General features: G+C 43.5%; 1 protein-coding gene across 1 annotated transcript in view; it reads left to right on the forward strand.

Moving 5' to 3' along the window:
* Positions 1-10,100, forward strand: part of LOC126927377 (uncharacterized) — a 402,238-nt gene extending 392,138 nt beyond the window's left edge. The window contains exons 2-3 of the mRNA XM_050743532.1: positions 8,425-8,912; positions 8,976-10,100. Of these exons, the coding sequence (XP_050599489.1) occupies positions 8,987-9,874 (888 nt within the window). The 5' untranslated portion in view covers positions 8,425-8,912; positions 8,976-8,986 and the 3' untranslated portion in view covers positions 9,875-10,100. The remainder of the gene's footprint in view (positions 1-8,424; positions 8,913-8,975) is intronic.
* Positions 10,101-18,660: the final 8,560 nt, after the last annotated feature.

An 18,660-nucleotide genomic window follows, 5' to 3' on the forward strand; every position in this document is an offset into this window, starting at 1 on the left:
ACATAAAAGGTACTGACCGGAAATAGTTTGTACAGCGGTATACTTGAAAAATCGAATACTGGCAAATACTATAGAGAGAGAGACACCTTTTGAAATATTCTTCGGGAGAAAACCAAGTGTTGAAAATCTACATCTATATGGAAGTAAAGTTTTTGTAAGAAGACCAGAACAAAAAAGAGTTTCTAAATGGGATAAGAAGGCAGATATGGGAATTTTGTTACGATATAGTGAAGTAGGTTACAGAGTCTTATTAGGTGGGAAAATAACAATAGCGAGACATGTAGAGGTCATAGGAGCAGACACAAAATGTATCGGCTTTGTGGAAAATTCATTCGATAAAGATAACGATGACATTGTGGATAATGATTCATTGGTAAACATGAATAAGGAAGAGTTAGAAAGTAGGGAAGATGAAAATGATAACAGTCTTGAAAGCATAAACATCCCTAGAAGATCTACACGTAATAAGAGAACTCCAGTAAGATATCCAGAAAAAGAAAACATTAGTGAAATCCATGCAAATTATTGTAGAGTAGATATCCCTTGTACATTTGAGGAGGCGATTTGTTGCGAAGGTAGTGAAGATTGGAAACAAGCTATGGATAAGGAAATGGAATGACTTTATAAGAATAAAACTGGGAAATTGTTAGAAAGGGTAAAAGGCAAAGACGTATTAGATGTAAAATGGGTTTACACGAGAAAATCAGGTGACAGGTATAAGACTAGATTAGTGGTAAGAGGATTCCAACAGAGAAACGTAGCTGATGACATATACTCCCCAGTAGCGAGTAATCAGACCTTTAAGATGTAGCGGTACTTGTCGACAAAAGTCATCATGGTTTTTGCCCAGCAAATCCGCTACACAAGAAACCGTGTTTACTCAAACACGAGCTAATTATAGATATATCGACCTTAGGCGGTTCCGATCATTAGGCCAAATCCGTCGTTTTTGCCGTGACCATAGGCTCGTGAGTCAGCTACCCAAAAAACCAACAATTGTAAACAGGTCGCGAGCTCGGCGTCCGTTGGGACGTTTCGAGAACATTCTCGAAATTCAAATCCCAACGCCTGTCGTCAACTCCGGCGAATATAAATATAGCGGACAGGGTAGCGACGCATTCTTAGTTACCGAGAGATTCGAGCAGCGACAATTAACCGATACTACTATGCGCCCATCGAATAACGACCGCGAAACGAAACAGCAAGTATATTGTACGACTAGTGTCAGCATCGGGTATATTCTAATAAACTACGTAGTTAGGTATATTCCGGTGTTTGTGTGAATTAATCGACACCTTATCACCTCAACTGGTGACCCCGACGTGATTTTTTTTGTGTAAGAGGTGACAGTGATAGACTAGTCGCGGTGTGAACAGTATTGTCCGCAAATCACACTATGGAAAAGGAGAGCAAACCAATTCCAGCCGGTGCTTCGTTCCGCGTGCCGCCATTTATGCCTACGAAGACCGGGATCTGGTTTTCGATCATAGAGAAGTATTTCGGCGTAGCCGGCATTAGCCACGATGACGAAAAAGCCTTAGCTCTCATGGGATTCCTCGACCCACCATACCTCGCAAAGATAGAGGATACCGTGACCAACGTCCCTGCCATCGGCCAGTACGAGAAACTGGAGAGAGAGCTAATCCGCGTCCTGACAGAATCGGACAGCGCCAAGGTTGAAAGGTTAGTTGAACGCGAAGAGATGGGCGACAGAAAGCCCTCACAGTTTTACAATGACCTAAAGAAACTAGCCAGCCCGCTCGCGTTCGACGAGTTCATTCTAAACCTGTGGGGGAACCGCCTCCCAGACCGTATCAGGGAATTCCTGGCCGCAGTTGACGATACGAGCATAGAAAAGCTGAACAGTACAGCGGATAGAATCGACGAGGCGTACGATCGCCACGGTCACCGCGCGCATAGGGTGGGCACAATCTCCGAGCCACCGGCATCGCATGCAGACGAAAACGACACGCTGGCCGCCGAAGTCGGCAGGCTGAGGGAGGAAATTAAGGCTTTAAAAATCGGTGGGTATCGTCGACCGCGAAGACGCTCGAACTCCCTTACTCGATGCCGTCGCCGTTCCCGTTCGCGAGACAACCCGCGTCAGGACGGAATTTGTTTTTATCACTCGAGATTCGGCGATCGCGCCACAAAATGCACCGTCCCGTGTAAGTGGAAGACGGGAAACGACCCTAGCCGTCCGTAAAAGCGGCGGACGACGACGGCTTGGGATCACGCCGCACCTTCATCGTGGATCAGAGAACGAAAACCTCGTTCTTAGTGGACACCGGGGCCGACATCAGCGTTTATCCCCGAAGCAGGCTATCCAGGGACGTGAAAAAAGCAGCGTACGAATTATTCGCTGCCAATGGGACGCCCATCGCAACGTACGGCACCTTGGCGATGGAGCTGAACCTATCCCTCAGACGTGCCTTCAAATGGCACTTCACGATCGCCGACGTGCAAACCCCCATCATCGGCCTGGACTTCCTGAGCCATTACGGGTTGCTTGTGGACACAAGAAAAAGACGTCTTCTTGACACAACAACCCAGCTAACGACCCGGGGATACGCCGCCAATTGCGAACAACTCATGATTAAGACCGTAAAGGGGGATTCGGTCTATCATCAACTGTTGGCAAAATATCCAGATCTAACGCGCCCACCGGCCTTTGGGCGAGAGAAAATACGGCACGGCGTGGAGCACCACAGAGAAACCACACCAAGCCCACCCGTGTACTGCAAACCCCGTCGGCTCGCACCAGACCGGCTCAAACAAGTCAAGGCGGAATTTGCAACGCTGATTGAACGAGGAGTCATGCGCCCATCGAAGAGTTCCTGGGCATCTCCGCTACACGTCGTCCTAAAGAAGGATGGAAGTCTTCGACCCTGCGGTGACTACAGGGCGCTGAACGCCCGCACTGTTCCCGACAGGTACTCTCCACCGCACATAAGACTTCGCGCAGCAGCTACACGGTAGGAAAATTTTCTCAAAAGTTGACTTAGTGCGCGCCTACCATCAAATTCCAATCGCGCCTCGGGACATTAAAAAAACAGCAATCGCGACACCATTCGGCCTTTTCGAGGCAACCAATATGATGTTTCGGCTTCGAAACGCCGCGCAAACGTGTCAACGTTTCGTCGATAAAACCACGCGTGGCTTAGATTTCGTATACGCGTACATCGATAATTTCCTGGTAGTTTCGGAAACCGAGGAACAGCACCGCGAGCACTTGCGGATTTTGTTCGAACGTCTAAATCATTACGGCGTTGTAATCAACCTAGCAAAGTGCGAGTTAGGCGTCGATGAGATAGCCTTCCTAGGCCATACGGTATACGCGCAGGCTATAAAACCGCTCGCCGATCGAGTAAAAGCCGTAACTGAAGCACCGCTCCCCGCGTACATCAAAGCTCTCCGTAGGTACCTCGGTATGATTAACTTTTATCGACGTTTCATACCGGGGGCAGCCAAAATCTTGCAACCTCTCAACGATTTGCTGCGAGGGGCGAAAAAGGGCAACATGCCCATTACCTGGTCGGAGGACGCCAAAACGAGCTTTAGCGAATCGAAACGCGCCCTAGCTAACGCTACGATGTTAGCACATCCTATACCTGGCGCGCCCATCAGCCTCGCTGTAGACGCGTCCGACTTTGCAATAGGAGCGGTGTTGCAGCAACGTGCGAACAACACTTGGCAACCGTTGGGTTTCTTAACTAAACCCTTAAACGCCGCGCAGCGAAAATATAGCGCGTATGATCGCGAATTGCTCGCTATGTACACCGCGGTCAAACGATTTAGACACGCAGTAGAGGGGAGAAATTTCATTATCTTCACTGACCATAAACCCCTCACTTACGCGTTCGGTCAATATCCCGACAAGTGTTCGCCGAGACAGTTCCGGCTGCTAGATTATATCGGTCAGTTCACGACCGATATAAGGCATTTAAAAGGGCTAAACAATAATGTTGCCGACGCCCTATCGCGCATCGAAGCTATAGGAAAATCCGTGGATCACAAAACCCTCGCCGCCGCGCAAGAAAACGATGAAGAACTCCGCAACATCGTTAACTCCGGTACATCCGCGTTACAGCTTAAGAAAATTCGTTTTCCGGATTACGACGCGGAAATATACTGTGACGTGTCAAGCGGCATCGTACGACCGTACGTACCGAAATCCTTGCGGTGCGACGTATTTAATGCACTCCACGGACTTTCTCACCCAGGAATTCGCGCAACTCAGAAATTAGTAAAATCGCGTTTTGTTTGGACTGCGTTAAACAAAGATTACCAAACATGGACACGGCAATGCATCCCCTGCCAGCAATGTAAAATAACGCGACACGTATCGACGCCGTCCGGAACATTCGATAGAGCTCGCAGGACGATTCGAGCATATACATTTAGACATTATCGTTATGCAGTACTCTCAAGGCTGCCGATATTGTCTAACATGTATCGATCGTTTTTCACGTTGGCCCGAAGCGATTCCTATACCGGATATGGAAGCAACGACCGTTGCCTCGGCTCTTCTTTCCACATGGATAGCGCGTTTTGGCGGCCCAGCAAAAATAACAACCGATCAAGGACGCCAATTCGAATCCAATCTCTTCAGAGAACTATGCCGGATGCTCGGCATTAAGCATTTGCGTACCACAGCCTATCATCCCGCGTCCAACGGGATGGTAGAGCGCTTCCACCGGCAGCTTAAAGCCGCAATCAAATGCCACAATACGAGCAACTGGGTCGAAAGCCTTCCCATAGTTCTTCTAGGCATTAGAACCGCTATCAAGGAAGATCTGGGCGCAACGGCAGCCGAAATGATCTATGGTACGGGCATACGATTGCCAGCGGAATTTTTCGTACCAGCAAAACAACAGGCCAACGCGGAATTCGCAAACCGTCTGCGAGAGCGAATGAGCGAGATCAGACCTCTGCCAACTTCACAACACGCCGAGAAGACGACATTCATGTTCCGCGATTTAAAAACGTCGCCGTATGTGTTCGTTCGTCACGATGCAATCGGAGGCCCTCTGCAACCGCCGTACGATGGCCCCTATCAAGTGATACAGCGTGGGAAAAAACCTTTAACATACGTGTGAAGGATAAAGGCGTAAAAGTCTCCGTAGACCGTCTAAAACCCGCCTTCATCGTGTCGGAAGATATTGAGCACCTAGAAAGGAATGCACAAGCCCACGACGTATTTGTACCTAGGAAAATCTTCCGATCGCAAAGCAGCGAGCAAGCGCAACAAAGCGACGGAGACGCAAGAGCGCATTACACCACGCGTTCGGGCCGGAAAGTTCGTTTTCCCGACCGCTTTCAAGCGGGTTTGAATTAAGCGGTTAGCAAGGGCACCCCCGCTATCATAAATAAGCTAATATAAAAGAAGAACGTTAACACTGTCAGGGGGGTACTGTAGCGGTACTTGTCGACAAACGTCATCATGGTTTTTGCCCAGCAAATCCGCTACACAAGAAACCGTGCTTACTCAAACACGAGCTAATTATAGATATATCGACCTTAGGCGGTTCCGATCATTAGGCCAAATCCGTCGTCTTTGCCGTGACCATAGGCTCGTGAGTCAGCTACCCAAAAAACCAACAATTGTAAACAGGTCGCGAGCTCGGCGTCCGTTGGGACGTTTCGAGAACATTCTCGAAATTCAAATCCCAACGCCTGTCGTCAACTCCGGCGAATATAAATATAGCGGACACGGTAGCGACGCATTCTTAGTTACAGAGAGATTCGAGCAGCGACAATTAACCGATATTTCTTTGCGCCGATCGATTAGCGACCGCGAAACGAAACAGCAAGTATATTGTACGACTAGTGTAAGCATCGGGTATATTCTAATAAACTACGTAGTTAGGTATATTCCAGTGTTTGTGTGAATTAATCGACACCTTATCACCTCAAGATATTGCTATCATATTGTTGTCAAAATGGATTAATTATTGAGCAAATGGATGTAGAAACTGCCTTTTTAAATGGTGAAGTAACCTCGGAGGTATATGTAAATCAACCAAAGGGATATGCGGACGGAACGAATAGAGTTTGTAAACTATCGAAAGCGCTGTATGGGTTAAAAGAAAGTCCAAGGGACTGGTATGAGTGTTTTGATAAGTATGTGACGAGATTAGGTTTTAAGAAGAATAACATAGAGTTGTGCCTATATGCACATGGAGAGGGAGAAAATGTTGTTTATTTACTAATGTATGTAGAAGATTTGCCAATTAGTAGTAAAAATAAAAGGAAGATACAAAGGGTAAAGAAGTTATTAACTAATAGATTTGAAATGAAAGATTTAGGTGAAGTCAAAGAATAGAGAGGATATTGGCTACAAAAATTTAATTGGCGCATTGTTGTATATTAGTGTAAATACCATACCCGATATAAGTTATAGTGTGAATTATTTGAGTAGATTTCAAGATTGTTGTAATGAGACACATTTTAAATATGCTTTGTGAATATTGAAATATTTGTACCGGACTAGAGATTTGAGATTATATTATAAAAGGAATGAAAAATATGATAGATTGTTGTGTGGACGCTGATTGGGCAGGAGATCATTTAGATAGGAAATCGACTTCTGGATATGTAATTAGATTGTATGGAAATGTAATTGGTTGGAAGTCTAAAAAACAAAGGTATGTGACAAAAGCCTCGACGTATGCAGAGTATGTAGCTCTACCGGAAGCGGTGAGTGTATTAATGTCTATTAGGGAAATTATGAAAATCTTCAATGTAAATCTAGACGATAACCCTGTAAAAATTTATGAGGATAACTCTGGAGTGATAAGTATAGCAAAGCACGGAAATTTTACGAAAAATTCTAAACACATTGAAGTTCATTACCACTACGTTCACGAATGCTTAAAGGAGAACAAGATAAACATACTTAAAGTAAGTACAGACGAAAATACTGCGGATACTTTTACGAAGGCACTGTGTAGAGAGAAATTCGAAAGGTTTAGGTCATGGATGAATGTAAACTAAGAGAAATGTAAATAAATAAGTGTTAAAGTTTCTGTTATGTAATTCGTCAAAGCATGTAAATACAATTAAGTGTACAGTATAAATGTAAGGAGGCGTGTTGGGAACATGATACATTTAAACTGTACATGTAAATGTGCGTGTAAGCGTCAGAGGACGTCCAGGCCTTAGTTGGGACAAAAGACAAGAGTCTGTCGTTAGAAGTATCTGGAAGAGTCGGTTGACAACAAGCGTGCGTGCGAGTAGGATTTTGCGGTCTTAAGAGTATAAGATATATGTATAACAGTTGTGTGCTAAATAAAGGGAATTATTTGTATTTCCGAATCCATTCTATACCTTTTCAATTATGATTAGAGTTAGAGGCGCGAAACGAAACTTCATTTGGTTTAGACGTTGAAGTTATGCAATAGAGCAGATATTTACTAGTGTAAATTTGATTGATATATAATTTGACAAGTAGTCGTGGTAATTAGGTACTCGAGAAGCGAATGACAATGATCCTGGGTTCAATAACAAAGCCGCGGTCAACGGGATAACAGAATTCGTTTTCATCCTGATTCCAAGTTGTACCATACTTCCTTATCTGCGGTATAGGTAGGACTGAGCAAACTCTTTGTCAAAACATAGAATATCCACCGAGTGTTAAGGCTCTTTGTAACTGGCTAATGTGACCTCACGAGAGAATGATTTTCCGGCACGATGATGCTAAAGAGGAAAACTATGATGGGTGTGTCTAAGGGCACCAGAACATCGGATACGTGGAGAAATGACTTCGCTCGGAAAGAGATTGAAAGTGACGTTACCGATAATTGGACAATTTCCATGTTGATGGTTAGAGAAGGATGCTAGTAGCCCTTGAGGGAACGTTGCTAGTGTAACGTAAATCACATCAGAGACCAGGACACACACACACACCACGGGCAGGATGGTGTCCCGGTCGGCATACTTCGCACCCGATGGACCGACGAGAGGAACACATGGCGACCTTGGCAACAATATATATTGGCGGAGTACCTGAGGATTCATTTATGGCCCAACGGTCCTTCCACCAAATGTTCCAGAAGCGTAGCAACGGTCACGTACGCCTACAGGGTAGTGGGGATAATGAGAGAACAGATGACCGAAAGTAAAAAGATTGTAGGGACTCACTCTCGTACGATCACGGCTAGAGTTCGGAAGTGTCTTATACTTGTATAAACCAAGTGAAAATAATGTCTTCTTCTTCCTTATAAAATTTCTCTTTATTTTTACGTGACATTTTGGCGATCCTGCCAGGATCCATCAACTTCAAGAAAACGAAATTACGCATTTCGGGCTACGGTCAACTTTGAAGATTGAGGATCAGCGGACCACTGTAACAGAGCAGACACTTTCGACGTTTCGACAAAGGAACACCGCAACGGAACCTTTCTTACGGGTTAAACGATCAAGGTGAGCAAGCCCTGGATTCTTTTGCCAAATACAGATCGAGAACAGACAGCACAATTAGTATAACAATGGCAACGCCACGAGAAGACAGAACGGAAACTGTTAGCGCCGCTTTAACTAACAGCGGAATAGACCCAACAGATAAAGCTTTGCTTGATGCAATGCAGAAGCAGAATGAGAGACTGACCCAACAAATGAGTATGCTTACACTGCGTATGGATGAAGTTGTAGCAAAAACAAAAACGGGAAATGTATCGGAGGCCAGTTCCCTAATAACCGTAGACGAAGTAACCCACACCGCTAAAGATCTATCGGTCCTTCGAGAACCTCGCCCATTACTTCAAACACCACCTCAACCATCCTGGGAAAGGACTTTTCCTGAACAATATACGCAACCAGAGCTAAAAGCTGAGAGTGCATTAAAATGCATTCCGATATTAAACGGAGAGGATGATATAGACGTGGAGGATTTTATTCATGAAATACAAGAAGTAAAAATGATGTGTAGCGAACCAACACTATTACTTAAAATGATTAAAATAGAGAAGATTTAGGAAAAGCCGCAATGGCAATCCGCAATATTCGTATTACCGAATTCGAATCTCTGTACGAAGCATTGAGACGTAATGTAGCTGCGCAAGTATCAGTGAGAGAACAACAGGACGAATTAAGAGGAATGAGGCAAGGATTAACCGAGAGCGTGCAAAACTATAACATCAGATTTCGAAGCGTTTTTAACAAACTCCAACACAGCATTACCAACGAGTATAGAGACGAACTAACTCGACGGGTGATGAACGAGCAACTATACATGGACTCTGTGACCGACTATGTAAGAGGCCTTCGTCCAGAAATAGGGCAGGCGCTAATGGCTAATCTCCCCCCAAATCTCATCGAAGCAGAAAAGAAAGCAATGAATATGGAAAGATACTTTCGCGAGCACAGCTCTCGCAGACAGATGACGCGACAGACAACCGCCCCGCCATTTTATCGTAACCAGGCTTCTCATCCAGTAGACAATCGCTTCGCTATTACAAGTAACACAAATAATAAAACTCCACTCACACAAAATACTCTACCAAGAACGAACAATTTTACGAAGTTTGGGAACAGACCATTAAGCGAAAGGACGCAAGCGAAATGTCCCAAATGCAATCGATTGGGACACCTTCCCAATCAATGCCAAAATTTTCGGATACCGCCTCAAAGAAAAGCCCCTCCAGGAATAAACCACGTTCAAGAACAATCGGAATTAACAATGCTACCTCAGGAAGATTACCCACAATACTATTACAATTACCAGGACGACCAGGATTGCGATTTCTCGTTGACTCCGGGGCAGGAATCAACTTGCTTAAACAAAGATGCTACCCAGGAAAGACAACAATACCAGACACAAAGAAATTCTCCATGGGACATTCCGAATACGAATCTAATTCCAAAGTCAAGTTGAATTTGTTCGACAAAAAGATAGACTTCTCTTTAATAGATGACGATTTCCCAATTATAGAAGATGGCATATTAGGCTTACCCGGTTTGAATCAATATCGATTCGAACTCTCCAACGAAACATTGAAATTAGATAACAACACCCTTCTGCTGCAACAAGAACCAACCCTTGCACCAGGAGAAACCATTCAAAAAATTGTATACCTCGAAGGGAAGCCAACGCCAGTGTGCTTTATAAATGGTGGTAAGTCTTCAATTCAAGTTTCTAACATTATCGAAAATACAAATACCATAGATCAAATCCAAAAATTGAAATCTTCGATTCGACTATCGCACATAGAAAAACCTCTCAGAGAACCTGTAGAAAAGATTCTTCTCTATTACATGGATGTATTTAATTTAGACAGCGAAACATTACCGTGTACATCTCTTGCTAAACATTCCATTACATTTAAAGAAGATAAAATCATCAACGTAAAATCCTACCGTCCTCCCGACCACCATAAAATCGAAATAAACAAACAAATGACGGAAATGTTAGACAGAAAGATTATAGAACCCTCCGACTCTCCCTATAACTCTCCCGTCTGGGTCGTTCCAAAGAAAATCGACGCGTCGGGGAAACAAAAGTGGCGAATAGTGATTGACTTTCGGAAGTTAAACGAATTAACGGACCAAGACGCATATCCATTACCCGACATTGACGATATACTATCGCAACTAGGGAACGCAAAATATTTCTCCGCTTTAGACTTATCCTCGGGATTCCACCAAATACTCATGGATGAGAATTCGAGGAAGTACACTGCATTTAGCACACCACAAGGGCACTTCCACTATAACAGAATGCCATTCGGGCTAAAGAACGCACCCGCTACCTTTCAAAGAATGATGGACACCGCGTTAAGAGGTTTAATTAATAATCATTGTTTCGTCTATCTCGATGATATCATTATATTCGGGCAATCGATAGAGGAACATAATAAAAACCTAGCCATTATACTCCAAAGACTCAGGGAAGTAGGTCTAAAAGTACAACCGGATAAATGTGAATTCCTAAAACCCGAATTGGAATATTTAGGACACTTAGTGACAGCAAACGGAGTAAAACCTAACCCTGAAAAGATAGACGCAGTAAAGAACTTCAAACTACCCAAAAATCCTACGGATGTAAAATCGTTCCTTGGGTTAGCCGGATGCTATAGAAAATTTATTAAGAATTTCTCGAAAATTGCCAAACCGTTAACGGAACTAACTAAGAAAGACATACAATTCCACTGGACTGACAAAACACAACTTAGCTTTGATACATTAAAAGAAAGACTATGCCAAGCACCAGTACTAAAATACCCCGACTATACGAAAACATTTACGTTAACAACGGACGCCAGTAATGAAGGTCTAGGAGCCATCCTTTCACAAGACGGACACCCTTGTTGCTTCATTTCAAGGACATTAAATCCCCCTGAACGAAATTATACTACGACGGAAAAAGAATTATTGGCCATCGTTTGGGCAGTTAGAAGATTTAGGCAATATTTATTAGGCCGCAAATTCAAAATTCAAACAGACCACCAAGCCCTTAAATGGCTGCACAACTGCAAGGACCCCTCTAGTCGATTGATTCGATGGAGATTGAGATTAGAGGAATACGATATAGAGTACGTAAAAGGAAAGGAAAACGTAGCCGCTGACACCCTATCCAGAGTACACGCGATAACACAAACTGACGTTTTATTAAGACAATTCAGAGACTGGGAAAAATCAGAAGAAATACCAAAATTATTGAAACTAACATCTAACAAAGACAACTTCTTCCAATTAACAAAACCATATCTGGGCCCATATGACGAAACCGTATGGTTACAGAAAATATCAGACATACTTAAAACAAATAGAAAGATAGGAATAGGAGACAATAACTTAAACGCACAAGACAAAGCACACATAAAAAGATTTCTTTTATTTTTCAATGACCAACGCGACGACATAGAATTTGCTTACGAACCAATACAGAGTTTAAGCGAAGAGGAAATAGAACAAGTACTAAAAGAAAATCATGACTTGGTAGGACATCCCGGAATACAAAAGACGTACGACAGAATCCGAGGCAAATATGATATCCCACACCTAATAGACAGAATAAAAGGCAGAATAGGAACTTGCGCGACATGTCAAACATCAAAGACTACTCGGATAAGAGGAAAGGAGGAACCACAGATAACCGACACCCCGTTAGAATCTAACGACAAAATCGCTATGGATGTGATAGGCCCGTTGAAAAAGACCAAGATAGGAAACCAATACATTCTCTCTATACACGATGAACTAACCAAATATTTAATACTTGTGCCCCTAAAAACACAACAGACCCAATCAATCTGGAATGCTTTATTGAATCATTACATTTATATATTCTCCGCACCGAAACGTATATTAACTGACAGAGGACAAAGTTTCATTAGCGAGCTAATGCAACGATACGAAGAAGCATTTAGGATCAAACACATAAAAACCACCTCATTCCATCCACAATCCAACGGAAGCCTAGAACGGACACATGCTGTAATATCCGACATGTTAAAAGATATACAAAACGATAATGAAACAGAATGGGATCAAAACCTAAATTTTGTGTCTAGCATATAACACTATGGTTCATGATGCCACTGGATATACCCCTTTCGAACTAACATTTGGACACAAGGCCAATCTCCCATCTACCATATCCCAAAATCCGCAAAGAACATACGCTGATGAGGTCAGCTTCAGGAAACGAGAATGGGATGCCAAGCTACTTAAAGCCAGGGAAACTCTAATGAAGAGTAAACAAAGATACCAAAGAGATCAAAGAAAAAAAAATTATTAAACCTCAATCCATTTTTAGAGAAGAAGATTTAATATTAGTACATAATGATCATAAAAAACACAAGTTAGATACTGAATGGCTAGGGCCATACACCATTGAAAAAGTAAAAACCCCTTATTACGAAATAATGGTGAATGACTCGATTAGGAAAATACATGGTAATCGTATTAAACCTTATTTTCCAGGACGGTCTTCACCTTCTCCATAAGTAGCAGTTATGCACTTTGTTTTTGTTTTGTCTTGTTGATTAAGACAAAGACGAAAACACACTTTTTAGCCAATTAGCCTCCATAAAACAATCCTGAAGAAACACTGAGATTTTGGAGGACCAAAATCAATCTAAGAAGGGAGGTATGTAACGTAAATCACATCAGAGACCAGGACACACACACATACCGCGGGCAGGATGGTGTCCCGGTCGGCATAATTCGAACCCGATGGACCGACGAGAGAAACACATGGCGACCTTGGCGACAATGTATATTGGCGGAGTACCTGAGGATTCATTTATGGCCTAACGGTCCTTCCACCAAATGTTCCAGAAGCGTAGCAACGGTCACGTACGCCTACACGGTAGTGGGGATAATGAGAGAACAGATGACCGAATGTAAAAAGATTGTAAGAGACTCACTCTCGTACGGTCACGGCTAGAGCTCGGAAGTGTCTTATACTTGTATAAACCAAGTGAAAATAAAGTCTTCTTCTTCCTTATAAAATTTCTCTATATTTTTACGTGACACTAGCGGGAAGCGTCGTCCGTGGAAAAATAGATTTCACCTATCATCCCGTAGTTGGAACAAAGACTGCTTGCCTGTTTAGGACTGTTAAGGACTTTAATTAACTAAATCTTAAGGTTTATAATGGGTCCTCAGGCTAGCTAAACATATACTGTTGAGATGCGTTGACATCTGGCAATCATCTTATCCGACGGATAGAGTCTGCGTGTGGCGAGACACGGGACAGAAACCGTTGGAATCTTTACTGTCACGTGCCGCTACGATTATTTCATTTAAGGACAGCTATAGAATTACTCCATGCCTTTATTAGAAAAAACGTTCATCCCTTGACCGCGGCTACGTTCGGTGACTGGTTGTCGCCTCGAGGACAAGTGCAGTATCACAAGTTTCGAACAATTACAATCGGACTGGATGGCTACAATTGTTGAATTACAGCTATGGTAGAATCTAGATTACAATGTTACGGGATTTTCCCAAAATTTCAAACGGAAGGTTCCTTTGTTCTTTCATCTCCGACTTATATTTATGTCGCTGGTAGATCTTACGGATTAGCTTACGACGGCCTGGCTGGGAACGATCAGGGAAGCGAACTTTTCTGCCCGAGCGCCTGGAGTGATGAATTCCTGAGTCGTCTTCGTTTTGCTCGTTTCAAACATCAGGTGGTATTATTGCTTCGCGATTTTCGCTGTAATGGTGTTCAATGTTATCGTGCAATAAAAATTCACGCGTTTTTGACGGTCTAAAGGTACGATTACGTTCTTGTTGCTAACTTCAATCGCAATGATCCTCTTTGCTCTCGATATAAATTGATGCGGTCCGCCGTAGGGTGGCTGTAAGAGGTTTCCGATGTAATCGTGACGTAGAAATACGTAAGACGATGATTCGAGTGGAACACGGAGGTTTCTTTTTCGCCGTTTTGCGTAATCGGATGAGGCCTGATCTTTTCTATTCGTAGTTTTAGACGGCCTTCCGTATTTCGACTTGGCCTGTTGCTTCGTTGGTACACAGAATTCTGCCGGCAATCATATGCCGGTGCCATAAACCATTTCGGCTGTCGTCGTTTTCACGTCCGTAATAACTGTTCGTATGCCCAATAAAACTATTGGCAAGATTTCTACACAGTGGCTCGTATCGTGGCATTTGATTGCTGCTTTTAGTTGTCGGGGCAGGCGATCTTACCATCCTGTTGGTCACGGGGGTGATAGGCTGTCGTTCGTAAATGCCTAATGCCGAGGAACAGGCATAATTCGTTAAATAAGTTTGATTCGAACTGGCGTCCTTGATCGGTCCTTATCCTTAAAGGTACGTCGAAACGAATTTCCACGTGGAAAGGAGGGCTGAAGCAACGGTTGCCGCCTCCATATCGGCGATGGGAACGGCTTCGTTCTAACGCGAAAAACGATCGATTTTCGCCAGGCAATGTCGGTATCCTAGCGTCCGTGTCTGGGGGGGGTTTGTAATAAGGTCTTCGACGTCCTGTAGCTGTTGATCGCTGAGGCATTTGCCTAGCGTCACGTTTCTAATTATGCTCTAGCAGTTTATATTTCTCTAGTCAAGTTGTTTGAATGAACTGTAATTTATACCTGTTAAATCCGTGTATACTTAATTGAACCACCCCCGATTATCCTAACAGAAATAAGGTTATCGATCTGTTCGTGGCTGTTAGGAACATGATACATTTAAACTGTACATGACAATGTGCGTGTAAGCGTCAGAGGACGTCCAGGCCTTAGTTGGGACAAAAGACAAGAGTCAGTCGTTCCAAGTATCTGGAAGAGTCGGTTGGCAACAAGCGTGCGTGCGAGTAGGATTTCGAGGTCTTTAGAGTATAAGATATTGTTGGGAATATGATACATTTACACTGTACATGTGAATGTGTGTGTAACCGTCAGAGGACGTCCGGGTCTTGGTTGAGACAAAAGACAAGAGCCAGTCGTTAGAAGTATCTGGAAGAGTCGGTTGACAACAAGCGTGCGTGCGAGTAGGTTTTTGAGGTCTTAAGAGTATAAGATATATGTATAACAGTTGTGTGCTAAATAAAGGGAATTTTTTGTATTTCCGAATCCATTCTGTATCTTTTCACAGAGTTCGAGAAGAGGAAGCGTCGATCGTGAGAAACATAGATTTCTCCTATTTTCTCGTAGTTGGAACGAGGACTGTTTGTCGGTTTGAAGGACTTTAGTTAAACAAATCTTAAGGTTTATAGCGGGTCCTCGTACTAGCTGCTCATGTATTTACTCAAATAATGGAGTCTGCGTGTGGCGAGCCACGGGACAGAAATCGTTGAAATGCTTACCGTCGTGCTCCGTCCCAAGTATACCTTTTAAGGAGAGCTATAGAGTTACTTCATGCCTTTGTTAGACAAAACGTTCATCCCTTGACCGCGACTACGTTCGGCGACTGACTGTCTCCTCGAGTCCGAGCTCACTATCATAAATCTCTGTAGCGGCACTCGACAGCAAACTTCCCAACGGTTTCTGTCCCGTGCCTCGCTACACAAGGACTCTACCTTTCGAACAGATGATTGCCAGATGTCTGTCAGATACACTCTCACCGAATATTTACTGCGAGCCTAAGGACCCGCTATAAATCTTAGGTTTCATGCAGCTAAGATTCTCTAAAGGGACAAATAGTCTTTGTCTCAATAGTCCCTACACATACCACCCACTACGGGAAATCTGCTTCTTCTCACGTACGACGCTCCTCGCTAGCAACTTTCTCTCAAGGGCAGCGGTCATCCCTTTCCAACAACCAACTCACAATTTTGCCAATTAACAGCGACGTCCCTTTCCCTCACTCTCTGAACTAACACTTTTCTTAACGAATCCGATGATCCCGTATCCTTAGACACACCCAAACATAGTTTTCCTAAGGAGCATCATCGCGACACAAATTCATTCTGTTCTATCGCGAGCCGCGAGGCAAGTTGGAAGACGCCTTCTGGATTGTTCGTCCGCAGTCGTACGTAATAGCGAATCTGAATCTCTCGACGTATGTGCAATCGTCTCGACTCGAACCACCCGCGTAAAGTATCACGCCCGAGCTTGAACTTGTAATCTTGAATCGATATATTGTACCGTGCTTTCGGCGCGCTAGTGTATACCACGAACACAAGCAAATAAACAGTTATTGTTAAACAATACCGAGTGATTCTTCTATACCTATCACGCACGTTACCTCATCTCAAATAAGTACAGTCGGATTGAATGACAACAGTTTCATAATACGGCTATGGTGAAGTCTAAATTACAGTACTAGGGGTCTTCCCAAAGTTCCGAAGGGAAGTTTCAGGTGTTCTTTCATCTCTGACACGGCCATTCTGACTATCACGCGTCCTCGTGTGTAACTAAAATATTGAGTTTCCTAACATTAGACTCGATACAATTAACATTATTCACAATTTAACTAGATGTTCGAATAAGGCAAGGGTCCAGTGTAGCAACAAATCCTGTTCGGGGATTTGGCAGCAAAAAAATAAAAGATTATGAAAATTAGTAGCGTTATACTTAGTATCCAATGTGATAGTTGCATCCTGCAGGTTATCAGTCGGATCGTAACGGCATGATGGACCATTTTCGATTTCGCACTCCAAAGGATCTCGGTCTTCTAGATCGTATGAGCACATAGAGCTTCGTTCCACGGTCTCACTGAGTCTTATCATATTGTCACCCCCGAAAAGCATGCAAGTCGCATCGCATGTTCTCACTGAGCCTTATCATACTGTTACCATGAAAAGCGTGTGAGCCACATCGCATGTTCTCACTGAGCCTTATCATACTGTTACCATGAAAAGCGTGTGAGCCACATTACACGTTCTTTCTGAGCTTTATCACACTGTTACCATGAAAAGCGTGTGAGCCACATCACACGTTCTTTCTGAGCTTTATCACACTGTTACCATGAAAAGTGTGTGAGCCACATCACACGTTCTCTCTGAGCTTTATCACACTGTTACCATGAAATGAAAAGCGTGCGAACTCCCCCTGCCGGGTGTTATTGGCATAGTGCTACTAATCTTCCGAGATCGAAGTACTCATATCGTCATGGCCACTGTTATGGCCTTCACTACAGACATCCAACTCGGCAGGGGTGCAACCATCTGGCATTTTCCTCAACATGTCGTGACTGTACTTGAACGATCGCTTACCGTTTAATACCTTTAAGATATACATGCCTCCTTTCAAAACTTCTGCTATTACAAATGGACCTCTAAATTTTGGATCTAATTTGGTTTGATTTCGTTCCTCATTTTGCGTAATACGAAATCACCGAGGTTAAACCTAACCGCTTTAGCTTTAATTTTGTCAAATCCATCCTCATCATACCTAGCACTAGTTTCCATCCCCTTTATTGCCTGTCGTCTTATATTGGAGATATCGATACTTTTGATGTTATCGGGTAACAACAGATCGTACGGTCTTGTCGTTCTACCTATTAGTAGTTCAAATGAGCTCGAGTTTGTCACGCGGTTGGTGGTGCAATTCAAAGCCAACTGTATTTCCCCAATCGCGTCTTGCCACGGCCGCCCGGTCGTTTCCACTACCGTGAACATAATTTTCAATGCACCCGTAACACGCTCTACCTGTCCCTTGGCTCTACTAGCACCGGTCGCTATCAAGTGAACTTTAATTCGTTTGCTTTCGCAGAATTCTCGAAATTCCTTACCCTTAAAACATATTCTCTGATCTGCTATTATCTGGCAGGGCCTCCCGAATAAAAATATAGCGGATTTAAGCGCTTTAATGGTGTTAAGGGAATCTATCTTACGAGTATGATGCAGGTATACGAATTTAGTGAAGACGTCGATCAAAACAATGACGTGCTCCTTTGAATCGCTTTTAGCATTCAACTTGCCTGTTATGTCCATGTGGACCGTATGCCAGGGTATGCTGGTCTTAGGTATAGGATGCAGTTCGGCTTGTACCTTACCTAAACTAGCTTTCGAATCTTGACAAGCATGACAGTTCTCAATGAATCGGCGAACGTACTTCGCCATCACTTCGAAACAGTAATATTCGTATAGTTTCTCCCAACCTTAGTACATAATTGACTGGTGCACACGGTTAATAACAGACCATCTAAAACCACTTGGGACTATAGGTTAACAGAGAGTCCTGCCGTTTCTTTGTATCCTACGGTAAATAGTACCGGACCTTAATTCGTATGTATTCGCGATGTCTCCCG

The sequence above is a fragment of the Bombus affinis genome, unplaced genomic scaffold (genome assembly GCF_024516045.1).
Source record: "Bombus affinis isolate iyBomAffi1 unplaced genomic scaffold, iyBomAffi1.2 ctg00000088.1, whole genome shotgun sequence".
Lineage (NCBI taxonomy): Eukaryota > Metazoa > Arthropoda > Insecta > Hymenoptera > Apidae > Bombus > Bombus affinis.